Source organism: Motacilla alba, chromosome 8, assembly GCF_015832195.1.
Source record: "Motacilla alba alba isolate MOTALB_02 chromosome 8, Motacilla_alba_V1.0_pri, whole genome shotgun sequence".
In the NCBI taxonomy this organism is placed as follows: domain Eukaryota; kingdom Metazoa; phylum Chordata; class Aves; order Passeriformes; family Motacillidae; genus Motacilla; species Motacilla alba.
The window spans coordinates 3,200,339-3,213,083 of NC_052023.1; the positions used below are offsets into that span (position 1 = coordinate 3,200,339).

Sequence of the window (12,745 nt, forward strand, 5' to 3'; positions counted from 1 at the left end):
GATGAGGAGCACGAGCCTGCTATCCTGATTTAGCCTCTGGTAAGCCAGGCTTGGCTTGCCACACCAGGAAGGCTGGAAGAGGTGCATGGACGCAAATGGTGCAGGAGCGCCGTGGGTGCATGAGGAGAAGCAAAGCACATCCAACCACTGCTGCTCACAGCTGTGCTATGGGGACATGCAAAATGTGCTTTATACACAAGGGATGTGAGATGTTTCTCCCATTGCTGTTCCCTGTTTGCTGCCTAATCCCATCTAGGAACCTGTAAATAATATTTCAAAGCAAGAAGGGTTGGGTTGCAGATAGCTTTTGCCCCTAAAAATGACTCCTGCCATAGCCAAGGTGCAGGTCAGCCTGCTTGGCTTCTAAGATAATGAAAGACGGGGACAGCAAAGCTTTTTAAAATGGTCAAAGATCAGAGAATACCAGATTTTTTTTCCCCAATTATTGTTTCTTATGAAAAGCTGAACTTTTTTCCTTAAAAATGAAAGCTTTCTTTAAAGCTGCAAACACAGCATTCCTGCCCATGGCAGGAGGTTGGAACCAGAGGATGTTTAAGTTCCCATTCAATCCAAACCATCATATGATTTAATGGCAGTAAAAACTGACCATCCTTCAGAATTTTTCATATTAAATTCCCATTCAACCCAAACCGTCATAGGATTCTATGGCAGTAAAAAATGACTATCCTTCAGAATTTCTCACATTAAGTTCTAGACAAATAATTTGAAAACTCATTATTTATAGTTTTGCTTTAGTATAAATTTAGATTATTTGTAAAAGTAAATTTTGTAAAAGAAAAAAAAAAAAAGGAAGAGCTGGAACCAAGTTGTAGCTAAATATCAGCAGGTGACACAAGATTGATTCCAAGTCACAGAGGTCACTGTCAGTCCACTGCAGCCTTCCCCCAGGACAGTGTGAAGCTTTATTCAAAGGAGATTTTCAGAAAAACCCAGGAGATTTAAATGCATAAGTTCCAATCCCATGGCAAGCACATGAGCCTATGTTCTCGCTCTTGAAATTAAGCTCCTTTAACTCTCATTTGTGTGGCTGGGAGAGCCCTGGGCCCCTGCAGTTCTTCCCTTGTCTGAACCTCCCCTGACGGCTCTGGCAAAGCCAGGAAGGCTTTGGTGGGCACTGAAGGCGCCCAGCCCTTTGCAGATGGTGCTTAGCACTTAACAGGATCAGCCCCTCAGCCCCTTGTGTGGTGTCCATCACCTCAGATGCCTCACCATCCCTGAAACAACGCAACGCCCACCACATGTGATCAGCCCCATAAGCTGATTTCACCTCACCTCGAATGTTTGCTGTGCTGATAATCCCAGCGGGGTGTCCGTATAAAGGAGCCCCTTGTTCAGGGCAAAAAGGAGGAATGCTCTTCCATAAGAAAATCAGGGAGTTGACAGAGCTGTAAAGCTAAAGGTTTGCAAGATTGCTCTTGCTTGGCCAAATGTTGTGAGGTTTCAGGGTTGTTTTTGGAGATCCTGGTGTTTAAAGTTAGTTGTTCAGCAGGTGGTCTGGCAGCAGCTGTATATGGAAAAGCAGCTTCCAGTCAGCTATCAGCATTTTAGCTTTTTTTGTTTCTTCTCCAGTCTTTGCTTACTCCTGTTTTAGCAAATGTAACACCAGAACCAAGTCCCTTCCTGGGATGAAAACCTGCAAGTTCATCAGCCAAGATGGAACTCCAGTTTTGGCCTGATTCGGTGTCTCTCTTGAAAAAGCTGAACAGTCGGATGCTCTTGGTGGTTCTGGTCATGTCTCTTTTGATTATTGACCTAGTGAAAAAGAGACGACCCAGGAACTTCCCTCCAGGGCCGCAGCTCTTTCCTCTCGTGGGAACCTTTGTGGACTTTAAGCAGCCCCTCCATCTTGCACTGCAGAAGGTAAGAGATCCATGGACATTTTCCCAACTAACAATATCTTACCCTTCCATGACTCTTACCACCACACTGAGAAGCAGCAAGGGCAGCCTCTGCAGAGCTGGGTATATAATAACCAGATGAGATAGATGACCCTTCTTGGTTTTATCTCTCACTATCACCTCCTCTTCCAGGGGAGTGGGATGGTCCAATGGGAAAGAAATCCATAATGGAGGAAGACCTATATGTTCCTCCTTTTTCTTCCCATCTGACTATGACCATTTCCTTCTGGACCCCAGAAAGGGCACAGAAGGGCTGGGCCAGGCTGGGGGACAGGTGAAAAGTGCTGTGTGACAGCTGAACTGTTTGGAGATCACCTCTGGAAATTGTCCTGTCATTGTCTTTGCTCAAAGGCCAACAATTCGCCTGATCACATCTGAAAGAAACATTTAAAACCCTGAGTTATGTCCTGTGGCTTCTACTGTGTTGCAGAAAGAGGCAGTGATCCCTCTGGAAAGCTTTGACTCCCACCAGAGACAAAAAGAGAGAGATTTTATACATGCTGAATATTCCTCTCTGAAAAGGTGGAAGAAGTTCTGACATGCTGACTGCAAAAATCCTTCCTGGTGACTATTTGTCTCTTGCTTTTGCTTAGCAGGCTGACACCAGCCTGTCCACCATGGGTGCTCTCAGGCAATCAGCATGGCTGGTCCCTGAAGGAATCCTCGGGGAAGGCTGAGGCAGCGAGTTCAAGATATTTTATCAATACACACCGTTATTAAGAAAATTAATCCCATTTATTTACAAGCATACAATGACTGAGACACCCATTTGGTCCCAGGCTGGTTTCACAAGTCACCACAGCAGTTTGGGGTGACCCTGTTTTTCCTTTCATGCAGATTCATTCTAAGAAGAGGATGAGCTCCTTGACAGAGAGAAGATATGATCCCCCTTTTACCCTTATACATCTCAGAGGAGACACTAATGCCAGCAAAGTCCATGCAAGGAAAATGGCTGCAATTTGGCCATAAATGCAGTCAGGCTTAAAATTAGAAGTACGTGTCTAGCAATAAGCAGTTAGAGCTCCTGTCTAAGTGGGAGAGCTGGAGAAGAAACCACACTGCTCTAGACACAAAGTTGATGAAAGGGATAATTTGTCATGCTTTGCCCTCAGCTGGAAGAGCCTGAATGTGGTGACCCAGGTGGTGGAACAGAAAGGGACAGAGCAGATGCCCATCAGTTACAAAGCAATACAAGCCAAACTGATGGAAACACCTGGTCAGGCCCAGATCACACCAGATAACAAATATAAGCAATCCATCCCTCCCACACTACAGCTCTCCAGCCCTTTTTATGCCTTCTCCAGCCTTCATGGAGCAGCTGAGATTGGATGGGACCTGGTGCTTGGGTTTGGGTTTCTCTAAAGTCCCTTTGCTTCAAGTAGGGTTAAATTCAAAGTCAGATTTCCCTGTTCAAGGTCTTGGCCTGGTGAGGTTTGAACATCCCCATCTTCTTGTTTTCAGAAGACAATGGACTCTCTTTCAGCTCACAGGTCGGTACGGGAACATCTTCAGCGTGCAGTTTGGAAGTCTGACATTCGTGGTGGTCAACGGGTACCAGATGGTGAGAGAAGCTCTTGTCCACCAGGCTGAAATATTTGCTGACCGGCCAAATATTCCACTCCTCCAAGAAATATTTAGAGGCTTTGGTAAGCACAGCTACCAGGATTTTGGGACAAAACTTTCATCTCTTTGGAATGATAACTGTTAGAGGGAAAGAAACTGGTTGAATTCAACCCTTGTGAGCTGCACCTGTGAAAGTTTGCACAGGGGAAGGCAAGAATGCTAATAATCTCACAGGAGCATGTTTTAATCTCTGTGAGATTTAGGGATGAGGATGGGCTCAAAACCAGATTTTAGCGAAAGAGGAGAAATAAATGCAAGCTGCCCAAAGATCAATACACTTGCAGCGTTTCCCCTTGGTTTTCACTCCTCCTTTACTTCTCCTGCCTGGGTTGCACTCAGCTCCAGAGACGGGGTGCTCCTGACTGCAGCTCTGCCAACAGCGTGATAGTACTCAGAGTATTTTGGCTTACACCTTTTTTTCCCACGCAAAGTGACAAAGTAGCAGATTAAAGCAAATCCATAAAGCTAGATCTTTAGCATAAGCCAATTACTCTTGAATTTTAATTCTCGGGCAAAGCCATAGCCTTTTCTACATCCACGAGCTTCGTTTGCCTTGGTTTGGGGTTTTTGTCCATGACGAATGGCCGTTTCAGAGTCCTAACACTCACAAATGACCCAGAGAGAGGATTGTTCACCTGTTTTTTCCACCTACAGGGCTCATATCATCCAATGGGCACATATGGAGGCAGCAGAGAAAGTTTGCTTTAGCAACACTGAAAAGCCTTGCTGTAAATTTTGAGGAAAAAGTGCAAGAGGAGAGTCGGTACCTCGTGGAGACAATTGAGGAGGAGAAAGGTGGGGGTTAATGCACAGCACTGTGCTCAGAGCTTCCAGCTAAATGAATGATGAGAAGTAAAACTCTTGCCCCAGCACAGCTCCAAATGTGCAAAACATTTCTTCAGTAGCTCAAATCTCTATCTTACAATTCCAGACTGTGCCTTTTAGGACTTATTTTAGACCTCAGGACTCCTATTTTAGCTGCTCCTTATTAATATTAAGCAAATATATACTAGGTGGTTATTAAAACATGAGTGTTTACATGGCTAAGGAAGTGTCTCGTGCATTCTGTGGAGGAATAAATGCAGCTTTCCTGCTATCAGGCACTTCCACTCAGAGCCTTAGTTAACCTCTGCTTGTCCTTGGTTTCGCAAAGTATTTTAAAACTTGTTTAGTCAGGCTTTCCTTTTGTATCACACACAGATGAAGCGTGTGCCTTGCTCTTTTATGGTCCAGCTTTTAAAAACTGCCAGAGGGATATTAGTAAGAATAATTTGTATGTTGGTGCATGGGTGATGTTGCACTTCAGCTTTAAATAGAAGCAGATGGGGTTGAGCTAATTCTATGGAGCTATATATAGTAAACAAGAAAGATCTAAAAAGGAATTGTGAAATTATATACTAAACTTGCTCCATTTTAATTGCTGTTGCACTGAACAGGCCAAATACTCCATGTTGCCAATTGATTATAGTCTTCTATAGTCCTAATCAATAAACTAATTAAGCTGCTGGTTTGGGCCTTTCTTCCCATTAGTAATGACAAATAGTGATCATGTCCATCACTCTAATATCTGAGCACCAGCCCGGTTTAATTACTTTCTTGAAGAGAGGAGAGAGCAGCAGTGCTGCGAGGAGTGCCTTGCATTTCAAAGTGATGCTCAACAGCAGCTCAGGGCTGGCCTGGGCTTGTCACTGAGATCAGTCTCTTGTCACAGCAAGTGGCTCTCCAGGCTGCTGAAATGTGCCCAAGGAGATGAGGGTCTCTGCTCAGTAGCTCTCTCTCAGGGAGCACAGATGTGACAAGTATCACATCACACTTCACTTTATGAATGGGCTCTCTGGGCCTCGTGAGCCATTGCTGGGGTTTACAGGTGGGCACAGAGATCTGCAGCCCTCTCTCCTCCAGCTCCCTTGACTTCTCCATGGTGGACAACTAAAGCCCAGGGCAATGGTATTTTTTAGTGTGGCTGTCCTGGGCTCCCTGCCCTGGGCAAAGCTTTGAGGGATGCTCTCCTGGTGTTTAAAATTGGCACCAAACACAGGTTGGAGCGGGCAAAGTTGACAGCCATAGCATGGCATGCTGCTGGTTGCTTTCCCTGGAAAATGCTTGAGACCCTGCTTGGGCAGCTCAGTGCTAATGCCACTGCCTGCCAGCAGCCTGGGCTGCACACAGGACAGGGTGTCCTGGCCCATTGTGTCCAGGCTCCAGCGGGATGCTGGAGGTGATGGGGATGGGGGGACAGGGACATGGGGTAAAACCTGAGCTCCATCGTGGGTGAGAAGCAGGTCTCACCCTGATTCACAGCTGTGGATCTGATCGAGAATACTGTTTTGACTGAGACTGAACAGGAAAAAGAAATGAAAGCTGTCTTTAGAATCAAAGAATCATGGAGAGATTTATGTTGGAAAAGATCCATAAGTTCATTGAGTCCAAACATTAACCTAGCACTGCTGTGTTCACCACTAAACCATGGCCCAAATGCCACATCCACACACCTTTCAAACACTCCAGGAGTGGTGACTCCACCACTGCCCTGAGCAAACACTTCCAAAGCCTGCCATCCTTTCAAATGGAGACATTTTCCCTCATATCCAGTCAAAATCTCCTCTGGCACAACTTGTGGCTGTTTCCTCTTATCCCTTGTTCCTTGGGAGACAAGACCAAGTCCCACCCGGCCACGACCTCCCTTCAGGCAGTTTCCTTTCCTTTTCTTTCCTCCAGGACAGCCCTTTGACCCTCATTACAAAATTAACAGTGCTGTTTCGAACATCATCTGTTCCATAACTTTTGGGAACCGCTTTGACTACCATGACAACCGTTTCCAGGAACTGCTGCACTCCCTGGCTGAAACGCTGCTGCTCATCGGAAGTTTCTGGGGCCAGGTAAAGCCACTTGGATGTTTGTCCAGTTTTAGCTGCATGGAACAGCTCAGAAACTGGAGTTTCTAAGGCACTGGTGTAATCTGCCTTTTCCTGTAGAAAAAGAGCCATGTTTAAAAGAAAATGACCAGGATAATTGTTTTACATTAGATTGGATTTATACACAAAGCCTATCAGGAAAGCCAAGAAATAAGTTAAAATTATTGGGACACATGGAATAAAAAAACACTACAGGATTGTGAAACCAATCTTATGCCTGACATTACCAAAAAAACATTGGGAAAATCTTAAAAGAATCTACAAAATTTCTACAAAAAGAAGAACAAGTAACACTGTGAAAATTCCTGTATTTTCCCACACCCATATCCAACCAGTTTCTTAAATAACTTCTATTTACAAAGAGAAAATTGAGATTCCAGTTTAGAAACCAAATAGGTGGATTTGGTGATGTATTTTCTGCGTGGCCACACACCTGATCTCTGATCTCTGTCCCCTCCATGGGGACAAACTAAGGGGATCATCTGCATCCCCCTCACCTGTGGCCACCTCACATTAGGGGGCAGCTTTGGCCACTCCGTATTTGAGAACTTTATCAGCAGAAAATATCCGTCCAATTCTTGTCTTGTTTGCACTTGTTTACACCTGTGTGAGTGAATTTGTACAAATTGGACTGTTACAGCAAGGATTATTTTTTTCATGGTAGCAAGCAGAGTTAATCAATTAGAGTCCCATCCTCTCAACTATGATACCTGCTCTTTTCTAACTCAAAAAATGCTCTCTTGCTCTGTTTGATTTCTTACCAGCTCTATAATGCTTTTCCTTTGATCATGAGATGGTTGCCAGGACCCTTCAGGAAAATCTTCAGGCACTGGGAGAAACTTCAATATTTTGTGAAAGGTGTGATTGCAAAGCACAAGGAGGATTTGGACCAGTCTGAGGCAGGAGATTATATTGACTGCTACCTGAAGGAAATAGAAAAGGTAGGAAGTAAATAACTAAAACCACCTAAAGGTTAACCCATAGAATGAGCAGAGAAGTTTCAGGGCTGTTTTGTCAGGGGAGTTCTTGCCTCGCATGCTGCCTTCCCCTCCCTACCTCTGCCACATCAAACTTTAGCAGCAGCAGAAGCCTGATCTCTTAGAAAACATACAGATTTTTTTTTTTCCATTTGAAAGGATTTACACTTTGTCTTCCTCCCTTTTTCGTTCTGTCACACGGCGTAGGAGGACTCTCAGGGAACATGTTCATGTTTCTGTGAGCACTCGCACGCCTGTGTTTGCTATTGTGAAACTTGACATTTAAAAATGCTACCTGCTTTCAAGAGCCACTCTACAGCAACCAGGGTGTCTGTCAAAACAGTCCATAGGGCTTGAAATCCAGTGAAAGGCTGGAAATTTCCAAGCCCAGGTGCTGATAATAAAGGAGCAGTAGGACTTCAGTTACGCACAGGTGATTTTGGATTGGGTTTTAAAAGCAACCCCTCCACAGTAAGAGCTTTCATTGCCATGTTTTTCTTCCAAGTTTAAGGATGACACCAGCTCCTATTTCCATGAGGAAAACCTGCTGTGCTCCACCTTGGACCTGTTCTTAACTGGGACAGAGACAACTGCGACCGCCATCCGCTGGGCTCTGCTCTACATGGCCGCGTACCCCCACGTTCAGGGTAGGGCCACTGAGGGCTCCTTTGCTTAGCCCAAAATTAGGTAAGGGAAACTCAGGGAATAGAGTTATCCCAGCTCTGCCACATCTGGATGTGCCTGTGCCCCAAATATCCTCTTGGGAACTTTTTGAAGCAAGTCTTAGGAGAAGCTGCTGAGGGAACTGGGAGTGTTTAGCCCAGAAAAAAGGAGGCTCGGGGGGGACCTTCTTGTGCTCTACAACTCCCTGAAAGGAGGGCACAACCAGGTGGGGGTCAGTCCCTCCTCCCAAGGAACAAGTGACAGGACAAAGGGAAATGGCCTCAGGTTGTGCAGGAGAGGTTTAGGTTGGATATCAGGGAAAATGTCTTCACTGAAAAGGTTGTCCAGTCCTGTATCAGTCTGCCCAGGGGAGTGGTGCAATCACCCTGGAAGTGTTCAAAAGGAGTGAGGATGTGGCACTGTGGTGGCCTGGCAGTGCTGGCTTAATGGTTGGACTTGATCATTTAAGAGGCCCTCTCCAACCCTAAAAATTCTGTGAAGAGGAATATTTTGAATTTTTTTTTTTTTTTGCTCCCTGTAGAGAAAGTGCAGCAGGAGATCGACGCCGTGGTCGGGCAGTGCCAGCAGCCCTCGATGGCTGACAAGGAGAAGATGCCCTACACCAGCGCCGTGCTGAGCGAGGTCCTGCGCATGGGCAACGTGGTGCCCCTGGGGGTGCCCCGCATGGCCACCAGCGACACCACCCTGGCCGGCTTCCACCTGCCCAAAGTGCGTGGGGACCACCGGCCTTTGTCCCACCAGCCTTCATCCCACCAGCCTTCATCCCACTGCTCTTCGTCACCCCAGCCTTCATCCTACTGGCCTTTTGTCCCACCAGCTTTCATCCGACCAGTCTTCATCCTACCAGCCTTCATCCCAACAGCCTTCGTCCCACCAGAGCGGGGTCTTCACGGCCCAAGCCCCAAATCTCACCTGGAGGGGAACCAACCAGCAGGATCGTATAGAAATATCACAATTGTACAGAAAACACAAGCCCTCTTGATGGATCCTGTGGGGCTGTTGTGGGTCTCACCTTCTTACAGAGAAGACTTGTGAGATCCTCATGGTGTTGGCTGTAATTGCCAATTTTAAAAGGTGTATGCCTTAAATTTGTAAAAGACATCCTGAACACATTATGGGAATAGAGGAAACATAGGAAAGCAAACAGTTTGGATTTGCTAATTCTACACAATATTAATATTCACCTATTAAAAGCAGCACTTGATGAAAGGCAGGTAATGAGTATTGTTTCACATACACTCTTCTGCAATTACAAAAGCAAATATGGGATTTATATATAACTGGTCTCTTCCCTCTATATGACTGGTTGCACCGAGGGAAATTTTAAAAATCCAGGCATTTTCCTCCACATGGATTAGAATATTTCTCTTGCTGATGGAGAATGTGCAGATAAACGAGATCAGTTTGGGGTTTTTTTTCCTAAAAAAACACTTCAAACAAATCAATTGAAAATTACTTGATTAAATTGCTTCAAGGTCCTATGGGAATGCAATGCTACCAATTTAAAGTTGTTACTGCAGCTCAGGATGCAGATCATGGCTCGGTGATCAGTAAAGGCACACACAAGTGAACAATCCTGCCAGCTTTCACCCTCATTTAATTACATAGCTTAGTGGGGGGGAAAAAGCCCGTTTTGCCCTTAAAACAGTGTAGTTTACAGAGCTAATAATAACCCAGTCTGGCAACATTTTGGTTCCTCTTTGCCACATAATCGCCCCTTTTCTCCACCTCTCGCAGGGCACCACCCTGATGACCAGCCTGACTTCAATAATGTTCGACAAAAACGTGTGGGAGACTCCAGACACCTTTAATCCTGAACACTTCCTGGAAAACGGCCAGTACAGGAAGCGGGAGGCTTTCCTGCCCTTCTCTGCAGGTAGGGTGATGGATGGAGAGGTGGCTTTTCTTTTGGCAAGGCTTTTATTTCTTCCCCAAGACACTGCTTATAGAGTAGGGGGTACCAGTCCTGTCCAGCTTCCAGCCCATCCCCACAGTGAAAATGCCAGACACAGTTAATAGAGGCTGCTCGGAGCAGGGAGGAAATCGGAAATCAATTTGTTACTGCAGGATAAAAAAAAAAAAAAAAAAAAGAAAAAGGCTTTTTCTTCTTGCAGAAGTTACATAACTGGGTTGTTCAGACAGTTTCCTCTCTTCGCCTCTCGGAACAGGCGCAGTTTGCTCGGCAGTAAACTTCTGGGGAAGGTTTGAGCAGATTGTGTGGGTGAACATTGCCACCTAACCTTTCCAGGAAGAAAAGCTGCCGCAGCCTGTGCAAGGCGGCGCGGGCCGGAGGCGGCTCGGAGCTGCCTGGAGCTCGCCCGGGACTCTGTCGGGTTCTTTGTGCTCTTTTTCCAGGTAAGAGGGCTTGTCCTGGGGAGCAGCTCGCCAGGACCGAGCTCTTCATCTTCTTCGTGGCCCTGCTGCAGAAGTTCACCTTCCAGGCCCCGGCAGAGGCCGCGCTGTCCTTCGCCTTCACGCTCAGCCTCACGCGCTGCCCCAAGCCCTTCCAGCTCTGCGCCGTGCCCCGGCACTGAGCCGGGCCTGGGGCTGCCCCACAGCCCCCCGCAGCCTCACAAACTGGGAAATGCCCTTCTCCTGACCACCCCAGAGATTTCGGGCTGAAATGATGGGCCCTGCAGCTCCTGCACTCACCAGAGTCTGGGCAGCAGGGGAAGGGCACAAGGGCCACATCCTGCGTGCTGCAAACGCAGCCCACAGGCTGCACCTCACCTCATTCCCTCTTCCCTTCACCTCATTCCTGCTCCCCGCTACCAGTCTGACAAAATGCATGGATTTAAAAGCCTTATTACCTCATTTCCACTGTCAGCAATTCCCAGGAAGGTGTCTGCCAGCTGCAAAAGCATGCTTTGATGTTGACTTTTCCATAGGGAATATGTCCATCACCCAGAGACCACTTAGCATCCCCGAATGCTGCAGCACCCAAATAGCCAAGGGCTCCCAAGGTATCCCTGCTTAGAGCGAGCTGCTGGCCTTGGACACAAGCCCTGGACTCAAGACTCAGCATCAATTTGGGTTTTCAGGTGGCCACAGCCAATCCTGAGCCTCAGGTGGGCTTGGGCTCAGGGTAGTGGACATTCCCTACAGCTCCACATTGCTGCTGTGTGATGGAAATCACAGAATCAAGGAATAGTTTGGCTTGAAAAGGACCTTAAAGATCAGCCCCTCTGCCATGGGCGGGGACACCTTCCACAAAATCAGATTGCTCCAAGCCCCATCCAGCCTGGCCTTGGAACCTTCCAGGGATAAAAAAAAATCTAAGTAGAGATGTCTGCAGCAGCAGCAAGCATTTTTTAAATCTCAAAGAGTATATGGGAATTTTAATTAGGAGACTACAGGGGGGTAGAAGCAGCTTCTACCAAAGCCCAACCCAAGTGGGATGGCGCAAGGAGCTGTGCTTCCAGCAGGTCTGGAAGGGCTATAAAAATAAGACACAGCAATTTATATTAGAAAATCAAAAGGTTTGTGCTAGTAAAATACAAATCAGAAAAGCTGCAACAAAATAATCCCCTGGGGTTGCTGGGGAGCAGTTCACCTGAAATGCAGCAGAAAGGGAACAGCAGAGAGTGTTGGAAGGGTCGTGCCTGTGGTGGCTCAGCGCTGGCCCTCAGGAAGGAAGTGTTGGAACAGTGGTTTTGTGGTGGGAAGTCACGAGTTCAGCACTTCCCCTCTGCTTCTGGCAAAGATTTGTGTCTGTGTGACCAGCATGGACGTAGCGGGGGGCTGAGGAAGAGGCTGGGACAGGGCAACCTGCACCATAGACACAGCTTCTTCCTATGCCAGGCCTCTTTGGATAAGAGTTAATTAAATATGCAACTTGTAGAGAATTTTTCATTTATGTCACCAAGCATTTGTACTTAGAAATGCTGTCTCCTTCCTGTGTGCTTCAGTTTGGACTGTAGTCACAGCAAAGATTCTCCTTCTTGTTTTTGTTTTTTGTTTTTTTGCTTCTCACCTTTCATAAATGACTTTTCTGTGGGTACCCACGTAGGATATGGAAGAGTTAACAGGAAAAGAGGATTACATCGAGTTTCATTTCCACTGGTTTTCTCCTCTGTGCCCGGCAGTAGCGGCTTTGCTGCGGTACAAAGCAATCCCTGTGCAGTGGCAGATTTATGCCACAGGGGAGAGTCCTCTGCACATCACATCCCTGGGCACACGGGGATTCTGTCACTGAGCTGTCCTTCCGACTGATCACTTTAATCCTATTGCGTTTTTAATTATTGTTGCACAGTCACAGGCTCCCATGTTGTGTTTTTGTCTTTGTAAAAGAGAAAACATAAAAGATACAGGGACTTTTTTTCACCTATGAAGTCTTCAACGCCACTCGGGACTAGGCACTGGTTTCTCTCCATTTTTGTGTTCCTTCTGCTGTAGGTCTGACCTCTGGCTTGTCGCTGCAGCTTGTATTATTTGCACTGGCTTAGCAAATAAATATTGATCTCTCTTTCATTTCCAACTTTGGGGTTTCCTCCTCTACTCCTGGAGAGAATAAATGATTGAAGTGATCTTCTTTCTCTTCTTTTTTTTTTTTTTTTTTTTTTTTTTATTAAATGCAATGATGCCATACCTCAGAGGCAGGAGGCATGAACTTGTTTAATTTTCAAGT

The 12,745-nt window shown here is 46.3% G+C and overlaps 1 protein-coding gene across 1 annotated transcript; it reads left to right on the forward strand.

Annotated features, from left to right (window-relative positions):
- The first annotated feature begins 1,364 nt into the window (after positions 1-1,364).
- LOC119703867 (cytochrome P450 2J2-like) lies at positions 1,365-12,645 on the forward strand. Its single transcript, XM_038144317.1, has 9 exons — positions 1,365-1,881; positions 3,403-3,565; positions 4,197-4,337; positions 6,261-6,421; positions 7,222-7,398; positions 7,940-8,081; positions 8,639-8,826; positions 9,856-9,994; positions 10,474-12,645. The coding sequence occupies exons 1-9, from the start codon at positions 1,675-1,677 to the stop codon at positions 10,650-10,652; spliced, it is 1,497 nt and encodes a 498-aa protein (XP_038000245.1). The 5' UTR covers positions 1,365-1,674; the 3' UTR covers positions 10,653-12,645.
- The last annotated feature ends 100 nt before the right edge of the window (positions 12,646-12,745 follow it).